The sequence below is a fragment of the Hypanus sabinus genome, chromosome 11 (assembly GCF_030144855.1).
Source record: "Hypanus sabinus isolate sHypSab1 chromosome 11, sHypSab1.hap1, whole genome shotgun sequence".
In the NCBI taxonomy this organism is placed as follows: domain Eukaryota; kingdom Metazoa; phylum Chordata; class Chondrichthyes; order Myliobatiformes; family Dasyatidae; genus Hypanus; species Hypanus sabinus.
In genome coordinates, this window is record NC_082716.1 from 70,988,203 (window position 1) to 71,014,741 (window position 26,539).

General features: G+C 39.2%; 1 protein-coding gene across 12 annotated transcripts in view; it reads right to left on the reverse strand.

The window, feature by feature from the left end:
* The window catches only part of ptprc (protein tyrosine phosphatase receptor type C), a 145,586-nt gene that overhangs the window by 53,814 nt on the left and 65,233 nt on the right, over nt 1-26,539 (reverse strand). For 3 of the 12 annotated variants that reach the window (XM_059984685.1, XM_059984680.1, XM_059984679.1), the window contains 7 exons: nt 17,786-17,842; nt 14,284-14,355; nt 9,958-10,032; nt 9,382-9,399; nt 8,030-8,284; nt 7,120-7,218; nt 1,737-1,868 (listed from right to left, as the gene is read on the reverse strand). In XM_059984685.1, coding sequence (XP_059840668.1) covers nt 1,737-1,868; nt 7,120-7,218; nt 8,030-8,284; nt 9,382-9,399; nt 9,958-10,032; nt 14,284-14,355; nt 17,786-17,842 — 708 coding nt within the window. Of the gene's footprint in view, nt 1-1,736; nt 1,869-7,119; nt 7,219-8,029; nt 8,285-9,381; nt 9,400-9,957; nt 10,033-14,283; nt 14,356-17,785; nt 17,843-19,249; nt 19,343-21,934; nt 21,992-23,396; nt 23,991-26,539 lie in introns of those variants that run through there. The other 9 variants (XM_059984687.1, XM_059984684.1, XM_059984689.1 and 6 more) reach the window with 6 other exon arrangements.

Sequence of the window (26,539 nt, forward strand, 5' to 3'; positions counted from 1 at the left end):
ATCCAGTTGCAGAGGGAGGTGTGCAGGCCTAGTAGGCTCAGCTTTCCAAACAGTTTCTGAGGGATCGTGTTGAATGCTGAACTGAAATCTATGAACAGCATCCGAACGTATGTGTCTTTTTTGTTCAGGTGGGTTAGAGCCAGGTGGAGAGTGATGGCAATGGCGTCATCTGTTGAGCAGTCGGGACGGTACGCAAACTGCAGGGGGTCCAGTGAGGGGGGCAGCAGGGTCTTGACATACCTCATGACGAGCCTCTCAAAACACTTCATGATGATGGATGTGAGTGCAACGGGACAGTAGTCATTGAGGCAGGACACTGAATACTTCTTCGGCACGAGGATGATGGTGGTGGCCTTAAAGCACATTGGAATGGTGGCTCTACTCAGGGAGATGTTGAAGATGTCAGTGAGAACATCTGCTCGCTGGTCTGCACATCCTCTGAACACTCTACCAGGGATGTTGTCTGGCCTTCCGTGGGTTGACCCTGCACAGGGTTCTTCTCACGTTGGCCACGGTGAGAAACAGCACCTGGTCATTTGCAGGAGGTCATTTATTCAGTTGGCAATTGACTTTTGATGGGATGGTTAAAAATTGAAAGGGATGCCTGCTGCATCACTGTACTGCAGATGAAACACCAGTCCCTCGTCAACTGGAGCAAATTGATTTGGAAAACCATGTCAAAGGAGAACAGGGATAGTACATGCAATCAAGATGTTGCATAGATATAATAAAGTTTGACACTGTATTAGATGAATCCAACAATCTACTGACTGCTTTATTTCATCAGAGATATTAGGACCATTTGGGCCACATTCTCTTCTCTCTACTAAAAAGGAGAGCCTTTCTGGATTGCAAAACAACACTGTATACAACACACAATTACAATCACAGCGTGATGTTATTGTGAAGCTCTGTCTGCCCTCTGCCTATGTTTGCCCATTGTTCTGATGAGCATGAGAACTCACTTCTACACACGTCAACACGATATTCATGATGGCTATTAAAGGACAACCTGGTGCTATAGGTTTAAGCTAAAGTTGTAAAGGGTAACTTTTGTCCCACATGAAACTATGTTTCACTCACAAGTGCTACCATAAGTGGTGCATTCGGGCTTGAAGATAAACATTTATTTGTATTACTTTTGTGTTGATGTTTATTGTTTGCCAATCATCCACAGAGAAATAATGGTTACGTGAGTGCCGTCAAACTGTAGTTTCAGAGACTTAAGGGTATAATAAACAATATTTTGCCCAATGAGGCATTTTAATGAAGATGGACTGCACTGTAGTTTCAAGAAGGAATGATCAGATATAATGGAGTCATTGATTTCTGTGAGCAGTCTGAGTGTTGCTGTCTGTTTTTTTTTATATAGGTTAGACATCAGTCTATAGTTTTGCCCCATCTATGTGATGAGAAGTCGAGTATAAAGGAAGCTGAGCAGAATCATTCCGTTGCAAACATCCAAATCCATGCACATTACGAGCAGGTAGCCTTTGCATTAAATCAACATTTTTAATTCAGTCTTTGCACCTTTTACATGCACCACTAAAAGAAGCACAGGTGACTTTGGCTTTCTCAACAGAAAATGCCAAACAGAACACAGCAGTCATGGTCATTTAACATGAAGTCTAAATTTGTATCAATGCAAGCAATTCAAAACCATCTTCTCTTCATTGGAATGGACTGGTTTTACAGGCATTTGATCATCATAAAGCACTGTAAACTTAAATACTTACTTTCAACTTCTGCTGTCAGGATTTCATTTTTAACCTTTTCCCATTTTCCAGTGCTGTATGTGATAGAGCAATTGTATTGTTTACAAGCAGTTGGAATGGACATAGCCAATTTTTTAGATATGGTTTCATTGTCTGAAAAACAAAACAAAATGGCAAAAGTGGTAACACAATTAAGACTTCGCTAGGCCTACAAAACGGTGATTATAAAACATATAATCAGCAAATATATACAGCAAATGACCCACTTTCAGTGAACTATGGGCCGGGACCCCACTCCCTCCATACCTATTAAGTGGCTGTCATTAAATGTACACTTTCACCTTTTATTTGACCTTCCAAAATGCAACACCTCACGCTTGTCCAGATTAAACTCCATCTACCACTCCTCTGTCCATAACTGTAAATGATCTATATCGCATGGTATTCTTTGATAGCCCTTTACACTGCCCACGACTCCACGAGTCTGGTGCCATTGACAAATTTGCTAATCCATCTCTCTATATTTTTATCTAAATCATTGATATTTATTGCAAATTATATCATATGTGATATAATCGGGGAGGCGGAGCAAAGTTAAGATGCGCTAAATAGTGACTCCTCTGTTTGCATCTTCGGAAACAGCTCTTTTTCCATCTTTAATAACTTTACTTTTCCCTTTCAGGGGTCTTTTGAAGACCCTGACCTGGAGTTACACACTGACTTCAGTTCTTTGTGGGAACGGGACCTGTTCTCAGGGTTTCAGGTCTGGCTGTTGTTCAGCATGACAAGGGTTCGGTCTGAGAGTCCAGCTCAAATTCAGAAGCCTGAGATCTCAGGGCTCTGGAGACGGGAGGTTCAAGGGTCAGTGTCATGGCAGGAAACCAGTGTGTTGTCAGGAGAATCGGGATATTCGCTGTGGGCCCGAAGACCTGGGATCTTTGCACTCTTCAGGCACAGCACTTGAAAAAGCGACAGAACGTACCTTTAACATTGTAAACCAGCAAGTTGTATGTTATGTCTTCCCGCTCCCCGCACACTGGGAAAATGGAGACACCTTTTTCTCCCTTATTAGGGAGAGAGAGAATCTGCAGTATGTCGAATGCCGGGTGAAACACGAATCTTTGGGTTAACTGTCTTTGCTCACACTGAGTGCTCAGTGACGGTATCAATGCTTGCTTTTTTTTTGCCGGTGGGGGAAGAGGGGGTTGTTGCTCGCTGTCACTTATGTATAGGAGGGAGGGAAAGGAGCTGGGGGGGCACTTAGGGGTTCTTACGTTTAACTGTTGTTTATTCTTTGGAGCACACCTCTGTTTGCATGGATGTTTGCAAAGAAAAAGCATTTCAGGATGTATATTGTACATTTCTCAGATATTGAATTGGACCTTTGAACCTTCGAAATTATATTGAGAGTAAAGCACAAAATGCCATTCAGTACAACTGATGATTCCAGAGACTATGGCCCATATAGACTACATCCACTCTACACGACTGATCCCGTTAACACACCTGCTATTCTTTTCTCCCTCATTCTTTTCATCTAAATTTCTAGATGAATTTCTGCATTCATCTGCATTCTGCATTCAGTTTAATCTTCCTCCCTCTTATCTCTTCCTTCTCCCTCTCTCAATTCTAATATTATTCACGAAAAGGTACTGTGCATCTTCTTCAGTGTCTCTCATTTATTTCTAACTATATCAAGTGAAAAACCATACCATATATTTCAAATGTGGTTTAACTAAGACACAATACAAGTTTAATACAGTTTTACCATCTCTCACTCCCATCTTTCCAGAAACCAACTCAATAATTTTGTCTGCTTATCAATGTCAAAATTAATCAAATTTAAATGATTTCAAAGCAAGCACCTTTGGTCCCGTTTACTCTCGTCACCCATTTATACTATTATTAAACTAGATTATTCCTGGTTCAACGAGATATGAACACCTCTCTGTATTCACCCTCTCCTAAACTTCAGTTCGAAACCCAGAAATAACATCTCCTCCTCGGTGACAATCAACACTGTTGCACCTCAAGGATATGTGCTCAGCTCTCTGCTTTACTCTCTGCACTCATGACAGTGTGGCTAGGCACAGCTCAAGTAGTATTTATAAAATTGCTAATAGCAGCACTGTTGTTGGCTGAATCTCAGGTGGCGACAAGGAGCAATATGGGAGTTTGGTAGATCAACTTGTTGAGTGGTGTTGCAACAGCAGCCTTACACTCAACATCGGTCAGACTAAGAAATTCATTATGGACTTCAGGAAGCGGAATTCTGGACAGCGTATACCAATCCTCATTAAGGGATTAGCAATGGAAAGGATGAACAGTTTCAGTTCCTGGGCATCAGCATATTAGAGGATCTATCCCAGGTCAAACACATTGATGGAAACATGAAGACAGCACCCAAGCTGCTCTATTTCATTGGGAATTTGAGAGATCTGATAAGTCACCAAAGATCCTTGCAGATTTCTACAGGGGCACAGTGGAGAGCACTCTGATTGGCCTTCAGTACACAGGAGTGCAAGTGGTTGCAGATGGTTGTGGATTCAGTTACCTCCATCATGGGTACTAGCTTCTTCACCAGAGAGGACATCTTCAAAACGTGAATCCTGAAGACACTCACTCAACATTTTAGGAACATCTTCCCCTCTGCCATTAGATTTCAGAACACCTGAACACCATCTCACTACTTTGCCCTCTTTTTTACACTTTTTAAATTTTTATTGTAATTTATAGTAATTTTTAAGTATTACAATGCACTGCGGCCGCAAAACAATTTATTTCATGACATATGTCAGTGATAATAAGTCTGATTCTGACAGTCCAGCATTCCATGAGGGGAGTGATTAATGAATGGTAAAGGTGCATCCTTAGGTCCTACCCCACCAGATAATTGTTTTTTTTTTCATTTTGGTTTTAACATAGCTAACAAAGAAATTCCAGTAAACCATAAGACATAAGAGCTGAATTAGACCATTCAGCCCATTGAGTCTACTCCGCTATTCCATCATGGCTGATTGCAGATCCCACTCAACCCTATACACCTGCCTTCTTGCCATATATTTTGATGCCTTGAACGATCAACAAACGATCAACTTCTGGCTTAAATATACCCACTGACTTGGCAGAGCATTCTACAGATTCTATACTCTCTGGCTAAAAAAATCCTCCTTACCTCTGTTCTAAAGGGTCGCCCCTCAATTTTGAAGCTGTGCCCTTTAGTTCTGGATACCCCCCCCCCCCCACCCACTATGGGAAACATTCTGTCCACATCCACCCTATCTTGTTTTTTCAACATTAAGTAGGTTTCAATGAGATCCCACTGCATTCTTCTAAGTTCCAGTGAGAACAGGCCCAAAGTTGCCAAATGCTCCTCACATGTTAACCTCTCCATTCCCAAAATGAACCTTATGTCTGGTTAAAGTGAGAGGGTTGGGCAAAGAGACCTGCACTTCTAACAGTGAGACAGATATATGTAGGAAATATCACTACAAGGTTTAACACTGTGATCTTCTGTTTAGTGGAGCCTTCTCAATTCTCCTACAAAGCATCTCCTACAAAGTAGCACTTCCTCAGTACTCCACTGGACACTTCCCTTATATGCTTGCTATTGAAGAACCTGGAGTGGAATTTGAGCGTACAACCTTTAACAAAGTACCTTGTGTATTCATTTTAGAATCTGCTAAATAAATTATGTAGTTCTAACTTTTGGTCACTACTATGATGTAGGAAAGTCACCATTTAATTTACACACATGAAGCTCATACAAAGAACAATGTGGAAATTACCTATTTGATTTTTCAATGGTTGAATGACACCGAGGACAGTTTCACAACATTTCTTCATAAAAAAGCCAATATAAACTCAGCTGGGAGGAGCCTTGGTTTATCACCTGACCTGAACAGCACTATCTCACACAAAGCAGTCCTCCCTTGGTACTACACTGGAGCCCCCACTAAAATGCTTGTACCTAGAACCAAATGGAGGGAGACTTTCAACTCAGAGCAGGGCATCCTACCAATTGTACCTCACATCAGCAATCTGAAAAGTACCTGCGTCTAGATAAAAGAATGCTTACTCTTCTTTCACTTGCAGCCTTATAATGGACCAAATGCATATCCATACTCAAGATACAGGCCCAGATGAGGTGAAACCCATGATATCACAGGGCATAGCTGAGGTTGGAGACCTAATAGTCAGAGGCTCAGCTCTTATTTCCTTTTTTTGAAATCATTCTTGGGGTGGAAAATAAGAAAATCTATCTTTCAGTGGTGTTTCTCTTTCTCTTCCCTTCTTTGTATAAAAGGAGCTGCTGACCTCATGGAAGCTTGCACAGCATTTGTGCAAGTCTGCTGTGGACTAGCAAACAATGGTTGAGAGGAAGCTGGAATCACCCCAGCCACAAGAAATGCACCACTGTTCAAAAGTTTTCAATGTTGCAGTCTCACTTGTCTCCACAGCATACCCTAACTTCAAAATTATGAAGACATGCTCAGGGCTACATTGTCAGTGGTGAGATATTAAAACGTACCTCACCTGAAAGATCACAACTCTTAATAACAGGTTAAAAAGGTTCCTCAGAAGATCAATGAAGATGTCTCAGCTAAAATTTACATTTCAACAAACAAATAAAAACAAATTCATTGCTGTCTATGTGATCTTATGAATCATTGAATCTTTATGGCACAGAAGCAGGCCTTTTGACCCAATGAGTTCTTTTAACCACAGCAACTCACCGGTTCCATACTCCCCCTCTGCCCCAGCCTTTTCTCCACAATCTGGCAATATTTTTTCCATCATATATTTATCCAATTCGTTCTTGAAGGCCACAATGGAACCTGTCTCTACCTCGACAGGCAGTGTCATTCAGATTTCAGCAACTTGCTGCATAAAAAGACTTCCCTCATGCCACTCATAGCTCCCTTTTCCCTTTACTTTCTATTGTGACTTTTATCCTTCCATTTGTCTACCAACAGGAATGGCCTCTCATAATCCAGTCTTCCAAACCCCTCATTAGTACACAAACATCAATCTAATCTCCCCTCAGTCTTCTTATTTTAAAAAGAAGTCCCACTCTCTCCAATCTAACCTCATAACAGACATCTTTCAACCCAGGAACCATTCTTGGAAATCTTTTCTGAGCCCACACGTCATTTCTATGTTGTAGTGTATGGTTTGCACATCTCCAATAATACACTTCAGTGGTGCTTAACTGACCGAGGCTTGAGATCATGTAAGATGTCATATACATATAAAACCTTCATTTTATATTACAGAACCATTTACAAGAAATCCACTCAAATGGATTCTAATCTTGCTTCATTGCAAAAAGATCACCCATAGGTGTTTCTGTTTGGACTAAGAACAACAAAAACTATCATAGTAAAATCATTATTATAATTACCATTACAGATCCAATCATAAGTAAGATTGCATTTTTCCATTTCCGTGGTTTCACTGATTGAGAAGTGAGATGAATTGTGGGCAATATTAAAGTCTAAATCTTGAAAAGATATTGAAAATAATGGTTACTAATAAATTAATCACTCTCTACAAAAGCATTTATAGCCATAAACATTTGAATATAAATGTTTAAAATTATTCTTTCACATTTGCTACATATGGTTACTTCATATTTTATTAAGTTAGCAATACAGTTTTTGAAGACTAGCAAGGACGTGCACTGTGAATTAAAATCCCTAAAAACAATAGTTAGAATAGAGGACACAAGAACGGGCTCTTCAGCTCATTATGTCATTGACAACCACCATCCCAACGGAAACTCATCACATTTGCCTGCACATGGTTTATCGCCTTCCATTCTGTCCCTGTGCATATGCCTCTTCCACGTTGCTGTGGTATCTATTTCCATCAGCTCTCCCAGCAGTGTGCTGCAGGAATATACCACTTTCTTGTGTAAAAAAATTGCCTCACCAATCTCTTTTAAACATTCTTTCTTTCATTTTAAAGCTACATCTGTTAATACATGACATTTCTACCATGGAAAAAAGTTTCTGTTTCTACACCTTGATCTTTGTCTCTCATAATTTCAGGAGGCAACTTTCAGGGATCTGTGGATATGCACCCCCAGATCCCTCCGCTCCTCCATACTACCAAGTATCCTGCCATTTTTGCCCATATAATTTATATATGTCATAAAAATACAAGAGGTCTCAGCATTAATCTCTGCAGACACCACTATTGTAGACCAAGAATCAGAATAACACCCCAATCAGCACTCCACTTTGTCTCTGACATTTGAACTTGGAAATTGTTAATTTGCATTAAATTGAAGCATATTACTCAATACTTACCATTCCGAGGTTCTGTTGTGGCAATTGTATTTTCACAAAATTTAGGGCACTTGTCATTCACTGTTACCGTGAGGTTATAAGGAGTACAGAATTCAAGATTTTTAATAATTATTTCCTTCATGCTGTTATTTGAACTAAGATTGAAGGGTCTTTGCTGAATAGTTACTACTACACTTTCATTGATTTTGTAGCTGATGATCATTGTGATGTTTGCCTCTGTCACTTGTCTTACAGTACAGTTAATTTCATAATTTCCTGAAAGAAAAACCATACATTTTATTTTGGAACATACAGTCGTAACTCATCATGTTGGCCAATAAAATATTACATTTTATGAAATAGATCTGAAAGGGCAATTACTCTTCTTTACACACTAAATCACAGAAAGAACTTTTTAATTCAATGAGATTATTGAGCATTCCTGAAAACCCTATCAGTTTATGGCAGAATACTGTAACCTTCCTGTTTGGATAGAAGAGGAAGTAACTGCCAGTGATGTCCATAGCCTATTAACAAATACATTCTTAAAAAAGGATAGACTATGAATTATTTAGTTTCTGACAACTGGGACTGGAGTAATTCAGCTGATGTTTTACACTGATATCCCCCAGGGCAGAGGATTGTACAGACAGGGGCATTTCTGGACTTCTGTGCCTTCCCTCTACTTCTTAATCATGGAAACTTTGCCTTAAGTCAGGTGTGTTGCTGTGCTTGGATTAACTACAGTTGCCATTTACTATGGAAAGGTTATGGGAGCTGGTTAGAAAGATGGTGGGGTTGGATTGTGGTGTTGGAATTTCAATCACATCAGCCATGATCTTACTAATCACTGCGGGCTCAAAGAGATGGGGGGCTTTCTCTTGTCTGTCATGTGCAACAACATGAGTTTTTTTTATTTGAAGAGAAATTTATATTTATCTTATTTTACATTTAATTAGTTGTTAAAACTCCCAGGTGAGATTTCAGAGATATTTTCAAGATGTCTAACTGATAGACCAGTAACTCAACAATACTCCTACTGATTTATGGAGCATTACAGGCCACCATTTCTGATATGAAAACTTTGGATGAGGCTGATGTTAATGACCTGTCCTTCCCAAATCTGGGAGCAGTACATCTGAAATTGTATCTTAGATGTTTCTACATTAATTATAGTTGTCACAAAATCGTTTAGATAATAAAAATGACACATTGTCAGTTTATAATGAGGAAAGGACAAAATATGATGTGCCAAAATATAGATAGTGTAACTGCAGAAAAACTGCAAATAAATAAAGTTTTAGAATAATTAATAGACTCCACCTCAACTAATCCACGTTTTCTTTGTTCAGAAATATTAAAATTTTTCTTACCACAATCTGTTCCAGTAGCTGAAATTAAAAATAGATTACAGTATGTTACAAAATTGAATTATCCCTCAAACTTAAGTACATCATCTACATCTGGCAGTTTTAATACAAACACATTACATTCCTTTCATATGGGCCAAGCTTACAGAATAGTAACTACAATAAGTTTGAAGGTAGGATATTTTTGTGCAGCTGGAATTTTTACTATATTACAGACCAAATTTTTGCTGGATTTTTCCAAATCAATGCAATTTTGGATGATTTCGGGCAACACACTTCATCCTCAAAATCCAATCACCCTCTCATTTAAAGAAACCATCAAAGGTGGCAACAGAACATAGGAAAAATACTCATGACTTTCTAGATAATGCTTTTTTCTAACAATTCAAGCCTGATGTCTTATGTCTGACCTTTTCTGTCAGGACTTCAGGATTCAAAACGTTTGTGTTGTTTGCAGGTGCAAACTCAGTTAACAAATGAAACACTCTACATTCAACAATGGCACCAGGAGTGCAAGTGCAAAGTTTGTTTGTTCATTATGTGCCGTGTCAAATGCAAAGTGGCTTTTCTATAACGTACTTTGGCCTGTTATGCTGGGAGTGGATGTAGTAGGCACTGATGTGTTGGAGCCTGCGATTGTGGTGTTACTTGTGCCTGCAGAAAGATCAAAGTAGTTAAGTGAATATGCACATATCTGAAGAAAATATATTTCATACCAGCTATCATTTAACAACATGCTTGGATAGTGATCATGTAATAAAATGGAGCCTTCAAACACAGACTGCCTGACTGAAAAAGTTTAGCTCAGTAACAGAGAAAGGGAAAATTTTACTTTCAAACCTAAAATGAGATTAAAACCAATTTGCTTAAAAACAATCACATTATAAACTAAAAAGGGGTAATTTATAACTAAATAAGTAACAAATATCAGTTTAGCCTCTTAGATTCTGACCATCTCCAAAGACAACAGCATTACTACACAGCAATAGAAAACATACACTTTGTCTCATAGCTTCCTCTTATCTGGATCTTGATAAAATCTCTGGATGATATTATACTTTAAGTATTTATGTAAGTTATGGCTCCATATCTATCAAAACAATTTTTGTCCTTTGCCAACAATTCACATCATCCTCAAAATTCAATTCTCCCAGGTTTAAACAAACAACTATCGGTGGCTATACAAACAGCTGATGTTCACTGCTACTGCTATTGTTTAATCCTCTATCACCAAGATCTTAGTGGTGGCTAATGACTAAACTTAAATGGGCTAACTCCATTAATACTGCATTTAGATGGATATCCTGTAGCCAGTGATTCATTTATTGACATCCCAGGGCACCTTGATTTGTTGTAATGTCTTAGGATGTAGTTATCATTGGCAAGGCCAGGATTTTGTGAAGGTGCTTCTGAAGCACAATCTTGAATTCATGTTGCCCTGGAGGACAATACCCACAGAACAGTGTACTGGGAATTGCATGATGTAGAACCAGCAATGCTAAAAAAATGAAGATACTTCCAAATCAGATATGTGATCCAGAAGAGAATTTACAGGTGATGTGCCTTTCATGTGCCTGACGTTCTGGTGGAGTTGGTTTTGTGGGAATCATATGGCAATGGTGAGTTTTGTGTATTTGACAAACTGCAGTCATAAGACCATAAGACATAGAAGCAGAATTAGGCCTCTCAGCCCATCAAGTCTGCTCTGCCATTCCATCATAGCTCACTTATTATCCCTCTCAACTCTATTCTCCTGCATTTTCCCTGTAGACTTTGATGCTCTGATTAATCAAGAACCAATGAACCTCGGCCTTAAACGTGCTCAATGAACTGACCAGCACAGCCGTCTGCGGCAATGAATCCCACAGATTCACCACCATCAGCGGAAATAAATTTTTACTCATCTCTGTTCTAAATGGACGTCCCTCAGTTTTGAGGCTGTGCCCTCTGGTCCTAGAGTTTCCAGCTATAGGAAACATCCTCTCCACATCCACGATATCTAAGCCTTTCAATGTTCAGTAGGTTTCAGTGAAATCCCCCTCATTCTTCTAAACTCCAGCGAGTACAGGCCCAAAGAAACCAATTGCTCATGTGTTAACCCTTTCATTTCTGGGATAATTTTCATGAACCTCCTCTGGACCCTCTCCAAGGCCAGCACATCCTTTCTTAGATATGGGGCCCGAAATTGCTCACAGTACTCCAAATGTGGTCAGACCAATCCCTTATAAAGTTTCAGCATTACATCCTTGTTTTTGTATTCTAGTCCTCTCAAAGTGAATACTAATATTGCATTTGCTTTCCTTATGACCGACTCACCCTGCAAGTTAACTTTTAGGGAATCCTGCACAAGGACTCCGAAGTCCAAATAAACAACAATCACTCACTTTGTCTGTCCTGCCTGTTATTTCCTCAAAGAATTCCAACATTCCCTCCTTTCTTAATGAGTGGAGTGACATTTGCAATTTTCCAATCCTTGGAACCATTCCAGAATCTGCTGATTCCTGAAAGATCATTACTAATGCCCCCACAAGCACTTCAGCTTCCTCTTTCAGAACTCTGGGATGTAGTCCAACTCATTCAGGTGATTTACCTACCTTCAGACCTTTTAGTTTTCCAGCACCTTCTCACTATTTACTTCTAACCCCTGACACTTCTGTAAATCTGCATTCTGCTAGGGTATTCCATGGTGAAGGCTGACTGCAAAATACTTATAAGTTTAATTCTCCTTTTCTTTGACCCCCCCCCCTCTCCCCATCACTATCATTCCAGTGTCATTTTCCAGTGGTCCACACACTTCCATCACTCCATCATTGAACCTGTACCTCACCATATTTGTTCACATGACAATAAACTCTGCTTGATTTGCCTGCATTGCTTACATAACCTGATTCAGCTTCATCGTAGGCTGGCATCATTAAGTTTTGTAGACGGCTAAACATCCACAGGATTGTGAATGAAGCTTAAAGGCAAATATTGGTTCCTGCAGGTTTGGAATACTTGAATGCGTCTCAACATATTTTACTGGAAATCTCCACCCATTAGGACATAAACTGATTTAAAATCAGGATTTGTACCTCTACAGATCACCCACATTTTATTGCAAGTCCCCTTGGTAACTCAGATTGCCAGATTAGCCACCGACAATTCCTGCATTTAGTTATCAGATCATCATTTAAGCTACCTACCATAGACCTTAAATTTGAGGAACATTGTATTTTGAAATATAACTTGATTATAAGTGAAGGAGTCATAGAGGAGCACGGTACAGAAACAGGCCCTTCAGCCCATGTAGTCCGTGCCAAAACCATTGAAACTGAAATTGAGCTTGCATGCACCACTTTTGCTGACAGCTCATTCCGCACTCTAATCATCCTCTGATTGAAGTTTCTCTTCATGTTCCCCTTAATCCTTTCACCCTTAATCCATGACCTCTGCTTGCAGTCTCATCCTACCTCAGTGGAAATAGTCTGCTTGCATTTATTCTATCTGGACCCCTCATAATTTTGTACACCTCTATCAAATCTCCCCATCTCCTGAATTTTTCAATCTTTCCTTATAACTCAGGTCCTCCAGACCTGGCAATATCTTCGTAAATTTTCTCTGATCTCTTGCAACCTTGTTCACATCTTTCCTGTAGGTAGGTGACCAAAACTAAACTTCAACTTTGTTAAATCTTTTAACAAAGATACCAGGAGTTCCTGTAACCCTAGTTAGGTATGTTGTGGCATTACAATGTGCAGGAAAATTGCTGTTGATGTTATCAATGGATTGAATGGAGTGGTGTTTTGTTAATCAAGTTTCAAGGCAGTTCTTTTACAGTAATAGATTAAAGACTTCCATTTTGTACCAAGAACCTTTCTTTTCAAACATTAGAATCAGTATAAATTTCACCATAAAATATCTATGTACCATTATACCAGAAACATTGACAGATATAGGCAAAGGAATACCAATATTCTATTTTAAAACATTGAATCAAGCTAGCCCTGCTTTCCTGTAGTGAAAAGAAGAGAACATTTATAAACATGAAAAATCAATGTTAAGTGCTGTATGGAAATAAAATGATTGCCTGTCTATCATTTAGAGCTGGTGGGCAGAACTTTCTTTCAAGAATTGGGAAGTACAAAACCATTGAAATTGGTCAATGAATTTGATATTTTCATTTCCTAGTCATGCAATCCATTCCTCTCCTAAATCATTCACAAACTTGATGTTCAATTTTAATCTAGGAAGTGTTTAGAAGTTCATATTTAACTTATTACTAAAATAGCCTACATTTTAACACTTTCTTCTTGGCTTCATCTCATTTCCTGTTGAAGTCATCTTTCATAGCTATGCTACCTTATAATTGACCATTCTGATTTGTTGCTGATAAGCTACTTATCTTCTGATCTCCACGATTTTAAGGATTCTTTATTCTGATAGTCACATTTTAACAGGGATTTAGCCCCATTCACACATCTTCTAGCTTCTCCAAGACTTATATGAACTCATAGGTTAAAATTTGTTCTCAATTCATTTTCTCTTCAATTGTCCACCCCACCCTATTCTTGAATACTCTGCTCTTCATCTTCAGTTCACTCATTCTCCATTTCTATTACTACAAGTTCAGCTGTCAAAAGTCTGGAATCTTTTCCCTTAAGCTCTCTGCATTTGTCCTTTCTTAGTTCCATTCTACCCTCTAGAGCAGAATGGTGACCATGTCACTGAAAATGCCCTTAATATCTCCAACATTTTTTTTGTCTTCTGTCAAATGCCATGAGATGTTTAACTGCGATAACATGACTATGATGCTTTGCTTCATAGCTTGATGTGATTGCTCAGTTGGTGCCAGTCAGGTGCTGTGTAATTGGTTCTGTGGGAGAAGTACCCACTTCAGTGACCAAGTAAGAAAGTAGAGCGTGCCTGCTGAGATTTCGTTGAACTGAGTAGTTGCTGCTGTTGCGTTGGTGCCTGGAGTGCTGGGTGCTGTGAAATCTGTTGGAAGAGCCAAAGAATAATGGTTGCTGTTAATAAATGCACCAATGACATAAAAATACACAGGCATTCTCAAAACCTAACAATTTTCTGATAGGATGATGTGCCATACATTTCTCCATTTGGAACCTGGATATTCATTGTGATGTGAAGTAGCGGCCTGCTAAGGTAACACTTGGATTTTGTCCATTTCCCATCCGAATTTGATTTGTCGGGGATTGCACTCTTCAGCATTTGCTTCTAATGAGTTGAACATCGGATTTTCTGTTTCTAATGAACATTTCTCCAATTTGGATAAAGTTTGCTTCAAAAATGAAGTTCAAAAATATCAGAATAAAGTCTTGACATATCTCAATTTAAAACAAAGAATAACAAGACAAGGTGTTCATCGAACCCAAGGCTCTTTACCCCCTCACAATTTTTGAATTTCACAATTTTTAAATTTTTTGGGTAATTGAAGTGTCTATTTCCCCGCATATAAACCACAATTGGATGTTCTTAATTAGCTGGCTAAACATGCTTCTCAAAGATTATCTTTCTGGTTACGAGACTGGATATGTTAGTTGTCTTTCAAACAATTTTGTTCTTTTCTGGTTCACGGCATTATTGCATGTGAAGGATATTTATTAGCAATTGCTATCAAAAGTTGTTACTATCGGGATATTGAGATATTGAGAACAGTCTGGGGAAGATGAAACATACACATGCCAAATGGGTTGCATCTCAGTAGGTTGGGATCAAAATCTTCACAAATTTTCTGGTGCCATTGGAAACTATTTACATAAGTTTGTCAGAGAAGAAGATACTGAACAGATGCTGAGAAAGGAGAAAGCAGGCTTGAAAATGTCATCCTGAAAATGAGTAAGAGCCTGCTAAGGAATTTAAAATGACCAAAATGGGATAGCAAATATTAAATGTTGTAAGAAGCATGAGGCAGATAAGCAAAGGCTCTGATATACCTGTGTATGTATGACAATCAAGAACAACACAGATGGTTATATAGACTTTATGAGGGAATTGGGGGGAGGGTATAAAGATGGAGAGATGACAATAATGGGTTAATAAACAACCATAGTTGTAAGAAGAGATGTTAGAAAGACAATCGGTGAGGAAGGTGACCTGATAACAAGGGGAAAAAGGCATGCTGTGAGTGAGACTGTCGAGGGAAATTGAAGTGCATATTTATCAGCAAAGTTATGAGCAACAGAAAAACATAAGGGAGGAGTGGAAATGGTAACAAGGGATAGGAGCAGAATTAGGTTATACAGCCCATTAAATCTGCTCTGACATTTTATAAGACCATAAGACACAGGAGCAGAATTAAGTCATTTGGCCTATCGAGTCTGCTCTGCCATTTCATCATGGCTGATCCATTTCTCTCTTGGCCCCAATCTCTCACCTTCTATCTGTAATCTTTATGGCTTGACTAATGAAGAACCTACCAATCTCAACCTTAAATGTTCCCAGTGCCCGGGTCTCCACATCTGCCAGTGGCAATGAATTCCACAGATTCAGTACCATATCGATGAAATTCTTCCCCATCTCCATGCTAAACAAATGTCCCTCTTTTCGAGGCTGTACCATTTACTTCAAGACAACACCCACTATAGGAAACATCCTCTGTACATCTACTCTATGTAGAAATTTGATAGAGTTCAATGAAATCCCCTGTCATTCTTCAAAATTTCAGTGAGTACAGTCACAGAGCCATGAAACACTGCTTATATGATAACCCTTTCCTTTGAAAACTCAAAACCTCCTCTGAACCCTCTCCAATGTAAGCACATCCTTTCTTAGATAAGGGGTCCAAGGTTGCTCACAATACCACAAGTGCTGTCTGACCAATGTTTTATAAAGCCTCAGCTTTACGTCCTTGCTTTTATATTCTAATCCTCTCAAAACAAATGCTAACTTAAAATTTGCATTCCTCATCAATAACTCTATTGGCAAGTTTATCTTTAGGGAATCCTGCACAAGGATACCCATGGACCATTTGAACCTCAGATCGTTGAATCTTCTGTCTATTTACAAAATAGTCTATGCTCTTATTTCTTCTACCAAAGTGCGTGACCATACACTTCCCAACACTAAGTTTTGCTATATACTGTTAGAGGATGGCTTACACCAATCTCTTTACAAATAGTTGCCTGAGTGATCGGGTGGAAGACCAAAACTAAGCTACATAACCTGTAATGAAATATTTAAATGATGACTCAGACCCACCAAATGCGTGTTGTGCACCATGCAGAAAGGCAAAATTTCATGCAAGCAAGCCTTTTCAAAATAATTACAGTTATTTATTCTGGTTGGATTGTGGACAGAGGCTGTGATCAAATGGAGAAACTAAACCATGAGCAGCGAGATATATTTCAATTGAACAAACAAGCATTTTATCAACAATCACTTACAAATCCAAACAGAATGGAGACCAGCACAACAGGTCTCCTTTGATTTCTCCTCAGGCTTATGCTCTGGAAATAGATGTGAGCAGAAACGCTTTCATTGCTGAACCAATGCACTATTCATCAAAATACCTTCAGGATATTTGTGGCACACTTTGAGTGTCTGAAGAAGTCAGGAAGGGAGGAGGTTAAAGGACAAGCCCGCTATACAGCAGAGTACTTTCAGGTAATAACGACAATTACCCATGTTTGGTAAGAAGTTACAAATGGAGAAAGTCTATAAGAATAAGACCAATTGCACATTGCGACAAACAACTGGTTACAACTTAATAAGATGAAACAAACTCCTCAGTCTCCAACACTTCCTAGTCAATACACTATAGCATGTATACCTTGTGGTACTAATACAAGAAGCTGATGCGTTTCCACAAACATAAATGAAGCTAAATGAAGGTCATTGCTGATACACCATTTACAGGATATAAATGAAGAGCAATCTGACACAGGAGTAATGGTCTGTGCCTGAGGTATACTTACAATCATTATATAATCAGCTATTTCCAATGAATATAATAAGGAAAACTCTATCTGGCAAACCTATAAATTTTTTTTTTAAATTCTCAAGTGCCAATTTAGCCTAAAAAGAATTAGTTTTTGAATCACCTCTTCAATGCTGCGATTCTCCAAGGATGTAGAGGACACTCCAGTCATGTGGTAAATAGAGATGCAAACATTATCAAAACAGCAAAGGGATGGTATAAAATGTAAGAGCTAATGTAAATTCATTGAGGAGTGCATGCAAAACTGGCAGCAAAAATCGGACAACAATACTAATACACACACGAGATTCTGCAGATGCTGCAAGTCCAGAGCAACACATATAAAATGCTGGAAGAAGAGTTTGCACTCAAACCCTTGACTGTTCATTCTCTTCCATAGATGCTGCCTGACCAGCTGAGTTCCTCCAGCATCTTGTGTGTGTTGCACAGAAATACTGATGTCAGAGTTAGAACTATTCATGGACATACTTAGACTGGTTATATTTACTGATGAAGCCGTGCTGGTGTATGTGCTTGTAGAGCGATCTGCGGGATAAAGAAAACAGTGAGTGAAAATACATGCCACAAAAGGAAATATCAATAAAAATGCCCAGTCGTATGAAATGCGTGTCCTGCACAACCTGGGATACCAGAGTACATCTTGTATTCTGAACTGCCACCGGTGCAGGAAGTGTGGTCAGCTGTGGGTCAGCTCAAACTCTGAGTTCATTCTAGAATACATCTTGGTGACCATAGTTGCTGAGTGCTAGATAAGCAAAATTGAATAGGCAGGTAGGTTATGACGTACTTTAAAGGCATCCATAGCCTTAATCAGTAGTTCATCATAAATACAAATGGGACAGTAAATTCTCCCGTCAAGTGAGGCCAGTGCCATGCAAATAGGTAACGTGAGAAGGTCGTCTCCAAATAAAGGGAGTGGTATGGACAAAACTTCAATACCTCGACAAGATAGTTGTGGCCGATAGACACGTTTAGAAAACAGCATGGTGCTTCCTTGGAACCATCTTAGTGGTATCACTGAGCAGCTGATAGCCGGGTGTCAATATTCATATTAGTGCATTCAGCATACGTGGGAAATAAGACAAGGTGATGTAGAGAGACAGTAGGAAAGAGATTCTGAGCAGGACTTTAAACTTTGTAATCATTTGATTCATCACCATAGTGTAGACAAGTGAGTACAGAAACAGGAACATTGTACAGCTGAATGAATGGTTGTAGAGATGGTGCAGGAAAGTGAGCTTTACACTATTGGGATATTGAGATATTGGGAACAGTCTGGGGAAGTTGAAACATATACATGCCAAATGGGTTGTGTCTCAGTAGGTTGGGATCAAAATCTTCACAAATTTTCTAGTGTCATTGGAAACTATTTACATAAGTTTGTCAGAGAAGAAGATACTGAACAGATGCTGAGAAAGGAGAAAGCAGGCTTGAAAATGTCATCCTGAAAATGAGTAAGAGCCTGCTAAGGAATTTAAAATTGCCAAAATGGGATAGCAAATATTTAATGCTGTAAGAAGCATGAGGCAGATAAGCAAAGGCTCTGATATACCTGTGGAAGTATGGCAATCAAGAACGACACAGATGGTTATATAGACTTTATGAGGGAATTGGGGGGAGGGTATAAAGATGGAGAGATGACAATAATGGGTTAATAAACAACCATATTTGTAAGAAGAGATGTTAGAAAGACAATCGGTGAGGAAGGTGACCTGATAACAAGGGGAAAAAGGCATGCTGTGAGTGAGACTGTCCAGGGAAATTGAAGCGCATATTTATCGGCAAAATTATGAGCAACAGAGAAACATCAGGGAGGAGTGGAAATGCTGAGGTTAATATTGGAACATTTTAATTACTTAATATTAATGGCATATGTTCATTACAATTAGTACAGGGCACTCAAAATTCCTAAATTGCATGGAGAGAACTTGCCAGTATTATTAGTTTCCGTGGCGTTTACTGATACCGATAAAGTATTCACTGCTGAAGAAGCCGTGCCAGTGGGTGTGAGTGATGAGTGATCTGCTGGAAGATCAGAAATGTGAGCAGAGTTGCATGTAACATCCAAACAGATAGAAGTCACATCCTCAGCTTCACTATGAACTGAGACAGAATGCCTTACACCATTCACCTTCCAAATGGTTAGCAACAGGATTTAACTGAGCTTGTCTGCATAAAGAAAGTTGTATGGAAATAGACTAATTTAGCTGCCTTTTAATTAATGTCAGGTGCTCTCAATGTATTTTAGGCATGCAATTTGTTAACATATTGCTTTAAGTATGTAAGACTGGGTTATCACTGTGGGCATATTGAACCATTTGTTAACGTAGTGTTCACTGATGAAGAAGCCGTGCTAGTGGCTGTAAGTGCTGAGTGATCTGTCGGAAGGAAAAATGTGGGAAGAATAGTGCATGCCATACAGCCTAAGACCAAAAGGCCACAAGAAACAGGACCAGAATAAGGCTATTCGGCCCATCAAATCTGCTCTGACACTTCATAAGACGATAAGATTTGGGGCAGAATTAAGTCATTTGGGACATTGAGTCTGCGCCGCCATTTCATCATGGCCGATCTTTTTCTGTTTCAGCCCCAATCTCCTGGTTTCTATCTGTAATCTTCATGGCTTGACTAAAGAAGAACCTATCAAACTCAACCTTAAATACATCCAGTGACATGGCCTCCACAGCTCTGGCAATGAATTCCACAGATTCACAATCAACTGGCTGAAGAAATTCCTCATCATCTCCATTCTAAATGAATGTCCCTCTCTTCTGAGGCTGTACCCCTTGCTTCTAGACTCCACCACTATAGGAAACATCCTCTCTACATGTACTTTATGTGGCCATTCAAAATTTGATCGAGTTCAATGAGACCCCCCATTCTTCTGAATTTCAATGAGTACCATCACAGAGCCATGAAACACTACTCATATAATAACCCTTTCATTTTCAAATTCATTCTCGTGAACCTCCTCTGAACCCTCTACAATGTAATCACATAATTTCTTAGATAAGGGGTCCAAAGTTGCACACAATAATATAATTGTTGTCTGACCAATACCTTACAAAACCTCAGCATTTTTATATTGCTTTTATATTCTAATCCTCCCAAAATAAATGCTAACATTGTTTTTGCATTCCTCACCGCTGACTCAATCTGCAAGTTAGCCTTTAGGGAGTCCTGCACGAGGACTTGCACCTCAGATCTTTGACTTTTCTGGCCATTTATAAAATCGTCTATGCTTTTATTTCTTCTACCAAAGTGCATGACCATACACTTCCCAACACCAAGTTTTGTTATATACTGTTAGAGAATGGCTTACACCAATCTCTTTACAAATAGTTGCCTGAGTGATTGACTGGAAGACCAAAACTAACCAAAGCTACATAACCTGCAATGAAATATTTAAATGATGACTCAGACCCACCAAATATATGTGGTGCACCATGGAGAAAGGTGAATTTTCATGCGAGCAAGTCTTTTGAAAATAATGTCAGTAATTTATTCTGGTTGGATTATGGACAAAGGTTGTGATTTAATTGAGAAACTAAACCATGAGCAGCGAGATATATTACAATTGCACAAACAAGCATTTTATCAACAATCACTAACAATTCCAAACAGAATGGAGACCAGCACAACAGGTCTCCTTTGATTTCTCCTCAGGCTTATATTCTGGAAATAGATGTGAGCAGAAATGCTTTCATTGCTGAACCAATGCACTATTCATCAAAATACTTTTTGGATATCTATTACACAGTATGGGTGTCTCAGGATGTCAGGAAGGGAGGAGGTTAAAGGACAAACCCGCTATACATAAGGGGTCATTCCACCAGAGTGCCTTGAGGTAATAACTTCAATTGCCCATGTTTGGTAAGAAGATACAAATGGAGAAAGTCTACAAGAGTAAGACCATTAGAAAATTATGAGAATCAACTGGTTACAACTTAGTGAGATGAAACAGGCTCCTCAGACTCCAACACATCTGAGTCAGTGCACTACAGGATGTATAACTTGTGGTACCAAGACAAGAAGATGTGTTTCAACAAATATAAATGAAGCTTAATGAAGGTCATTGCTGATGGAGCCATTGAGCAGGATGTAAATGAAGAGTAATCTGACCCATGAGTAAAGATGTTTACCTGAAGTATACATAAACATTATATAATCAGTCATTTACAATGAATATAGCATAATGATAACTCAATCCAGCAAGCCTTGAAACGTATTTAAAATAATTTTCAAGAATTTGTTTTCTTGAATCACCTTTGGAATACTGTAATTCTTAAAGGATGTAGAGGATGTTCCATTCAGATGCAAACAGTATCAAAACAGCAAAGGGATGGTATAAAAAGGTTAGAGGTGATGTAAATTCATTGAGGAGTGCATGCAAAACTGGTAGCAAAAATTGGATATCAATACTAATACACACACGAGATTCTGCAGATGCTGCAAGTCCAGAGCAACACATATAAAATGCTGGAAGAAGTTTCTACCCGAAACCTTGACTGTTCATTCACTTCCATAGATGCTGCCTGACCAGCTGAGTTCCTCCAGCATCTTGTGTGTGTTGCACAGAAATACTGATGTCAGAGTTAGAACTATTCATGGACATACTTAGACTGGTTGTATTTACTGATGAAGCCGTGCTGGTGTATGTGCTTGTAGAGTTATCTGTGGGATAAAGAAAACAGTGAGTGAAAATACATGCCACAAAAGGAAATATCATTAAAAATGCCCAGTCGTATGAAATACGTGCCCTGCACAACCTGGGATACCAGAGTACATCTTGTATTCTGAACTGCCACTGGTGCAGGAAGTGTGGTCAGCTGTGGGTCAGCTCAAACTCTGAGTTCATTCTAGAATACATCTTGGTGACCACAGTTGCTGATTGCTAGATAAGCAAAGTTGAATAGGCAGGTAGGTTACGACATACTTTAAAGGCATCCATAGCCTTAATCAGTAGTTCATTATAAATACAAATGGGACAGTAAATTCTCCCATCAAGTGAGGCCAGTGCCATGCAAATAGGTAACTTGAGAAGGTCGTCTCCAAATAAAGGGAGTGGTATGGACAAAACTTCAATACCTCGACAAGATAGTTGTGGCAGATAGACACATTTAGAAAACAGCATGTTGCTTCCTTGGAACCATCTTAGTGGTATCACTGAGCAGCTGATAGCCGGGTGTCAATACTCATATTAGTGCATTCAGCATACGTGGGAAATAAGACAAGGTGATGTAGAGAGACAGTAGGAAAGAGATTCTGAGCAGGACTTTAAACATTGTAATCATTTGATTCATCACCATAGTGTAGACAAGTGAGTACAGAAACAGGAACATTGTACAGCTGAATGAATGGTTGTAGAGATGGTGCAGGAAAGTGAGCTTTACACTATTGGGATATTGAGATATTGGGAACAGTCTGGGGAAGTTGAAACATATGAATGCCAAATGTGTGGCATCTCAGTAGGTTGGGATCAAAATCTTCACGAATTTTCTAGTGTCATTGGAAACTATTGAAGTGAGTTTGTCAGGGGAAGGAGACACTGTGCAGATGTTCAAAAAGGGGAAAGCAGGCATGAAAATTTTAGCCTGAAAATTAGTAAGAGACAGGTAAGGAATTTAAAATAATGAGAATGGAATAGCAATATTTGATGGTGTGAGAAGCATGAGGCAGATAAGCAAAGGCTCTGATAGACATGTCGAAGTATGTTGATCAAGAACTACACAGATTGTTATAGACTTCCGAGTGAACTGGGGAGAGGGGGCTATAAAGATGGAAAGATAACAATAATGGGTCAATAAACAACCATAGTTGTGAGAAGGGATGTTAGAAAGATGATCGGTGAGTACACTGAACTGATAACTATAGAAAATAAGTATGCTGGGAGTGAGACCGTTGACGGAAGTTGAAGAGCAAACGAACGGGCAATATTATGGGCAACAAAAACTTAAGGGAGGAGTGGAAATGGTGTGGTTAATATTGGAACATTTTAATTACCTAAGATTAATGGCATATTTTCATTACAATTAGTACAGGGCACTCAAAATTCCTAAATTGCATGGAGAGAACTTGCCAGTATTAGTAGCTTCCATGGCATTTACTGATACCGATAAAGTATTCACTGCTGAAGAAGCCGTGCCAGTGGGTGTGAGTGACGAGTGATCTGCTGGAAGATCAGAAAAGTAAGCAGAGTTGCATGTAACATCCAAACAGATAGAAGTCACATCCTCAGCTTCACTATGAACTGAGACAGAATGCCTTACACCATTCACCTTCCAAATGGTTAGCAACAGGATTTAACTGAGCTTGCCTGCATAGAGAAAGTCTTTTGGTAATGGACTAAATTAGCTGCCTTTAAATATTGCTTTAAGTATGTAAGACTGGGTTATCACTGTGGGCATATTAAACCATTTGTTAACATAGTGTTCACTAATGAAGAAGCCGTGATAGTGGCTGTAAGTGCTGAGTGATCTGTCGGAAGAAAAAACGTGGGAAGAATAGTGCATGCCGTACAGCCTAAGACCAAAAGGCCACAAGAGACAGGAGCAGAATTAATCTATTCAGCCCATCCAATGTGCTCCGACATTTGGTAAGACCATATGATATAGGAGCAGAATTAATCTATTCAGCCCATTGACTCTGCTCCACCATTTCATCTTTATGGATTGACTAATCAGGAACCTATCCTCCACCTTAAATGTACCCAATGCCTGGGTTCCACACGTGTCAGAGGCAAAGAATTCCACAGATTCAATACCATATGGCTGAAGAAATTCCTTCTCATTTCCATTCTCAATGTAACAATGTACCCTTTGTTTCAAGACTACACCTACTATAGGAATCATCCTCTCTACATCTACTCTATGTAGGCTTTTCAAAATTTGGTAGTTCAATAAGATCCCCAGACATTCTTCTAAATGTCAGAGAGTACCATCACAGAGCCATGAAATCTGTCGATAGGATAATCCTTTCATTCTCAAAATCATTCTCGTGAACCTCCTCTAAACCCTCTCCAATGTAAGCACAGCCTTTCTTAAGTGATGGGTCCAAGGTTGACTCATAATACCACGTGTTGTCTGATCAATGCCTTAGAAACCTCAGCTTTACATCCTTGCTTTTATATTCTAATCCTCACAAAACAAATGCTATCATAAAATTTGCATTCCTCATCAATAACTCTATCGGCAAGTTTATCTTTAGGGAATCCTGCACGAGGACTCCCACGGACCATTTGCACCTTGGATCTTTGAATCTTCTGTCTATTTACAAAATAGTCTGTGTTTTTATTTCTTCTACCAAAGTGCATGACTGTACATTTCCCAAAAATGAGCTTTGCTATGAACTGTTAAAGAATGGCTGACACCAATCTCCTTATGAATAGTTTTCTGAGTGATTGGCTGGAAGACCAAAACTAACTAAAGCTATGTAACCTGAAATGAAGTATTAATATTATAGCTCAGAACCATCAAATGCATTCTGCTCCATGTAGAAAGGCCAGTTTTCATGCAAGCAAGCCTTTTGAAAATAACAACAGTAATTATTTGGTTGAAACATGGATAGAGGCTGTGATCTAATGGAGAAACTAAACCATGAGCAGCGAGATATATTACAACTGCATGACAAACATTTTATCAACAATCACTTACAAATCCAAACAGAATGGAGACCAGCACTGTGCCTCCTTTGTTTTCTCCTCAGGCTTATGCTCTGGGAATAGATGTGAGCAGAAATGCTTACATTGCTCAACCAATGCATGTTCATCAAAAACCTTCAGAATATTTGTGGCACACTTTGAGCATCTCAGGAAGTCAGGAAGGGGGAACGTGAAAGGACAGGCCCTCATCATAAGGTGTCTTTTCAGCAGACTACTTTGAGGTAATAACTTCAATTGCCCATGTTTGGTAAGAAGATACAAATGGAGAAAGTCCACAAGAGTAAGACCAATTGAACATTGTGACAAACTACTGGTTACAACTTAATGAGATGAATCAAGCCCCTCAGTCCCCTTCACATCCAAGTTAATATTGATAGGATTTATACCGTGTGCTACCAATAATGATAAGCACAGGAGATTCTGCAGATGCTGGAAGTCCAGAGCAGCACATATAAAATGCTGGAAGAAGGGTTTCTACCCGAAACCTTGACTGATCATTCATTCCTATAGATGCTCCCTGGGCTGCTGTGTTCCTCCAGCATCTTGCGTGTGTTGCACAGAAATACTGATGTCAGTTAGAACTATTCATGGACATACTTAGACTGGTTGTATTTACTGATGAAGCCGTGCTGGTGTATGTGAGTGAAGAGTTATCTGCAGGATAAAGAAAACAGTGAGTGAAAATACATGCCACTAAAGGAAATATCATTAAAAATGCCCAGTCGTATGAAATGCGTGCCCTGCACAACCTGGGATACCAGAGTACATCTTGTATTCTGAACTGCCACTGGTGCAGGAAGTGTGGTCAGCTGTGGGTCAGCTCAAACTCTGAGTTCATACTAGAATACATCTTGGTGACCACAGTTGCTGATTGCTAAATAAGCAAAGTTGAAAAGGCAGGTAGGTTAGGACATCCTTTAAGGGCATCCATAGCCTTAATCAGTAGTTCATTCTAAATACAAATGGGACAATAAATTCTCCCATCAAGTGAGGCCAGTGCCATGCAAATAGGTAACTTGAGAAGGTCGTCTCCAAATAAAGGGAGTGGTATGGACAAAACTTCAATACCTCGACAAGATAGTTGTGGCAGATAGACACACTTAGAAAACAGCATGTTGCTTCCTTGGAACCATCTTAGTGGTATCACTGAGCAGCTGATAGCCGGGTGTCAATACTCATATTAGTGCATTCAGCATACATGGGAAATAAGACAAGGTGATGTAGAGAGACAGTAGGAAAGAGATTCTGAGCAGGACTTTAAACATTGTAATCATTTGATTCATCACCATAGTGTAGACAAGTGAGTACAGAAACAGGAACATTGTACAGCTGAATGAATGGTTGTAGAGATGGTGCAGGAAAGTGAGCTTTACACTATTGGGATATTGAGATATTGGGAACAGTCTGGGGAAGTTGAAACATATACATGCCAAATGGTTTGTGTCTCAGTAGGTTGGGATCAAAATCTTCAGGAATTTTCTAGTGTCATTGGAAACTATTGAAGTGAGTTTGTCAGGGGAAGGAGACACTGTGCAGATGTTCAAAAAGGGGAAAGCAGGCAT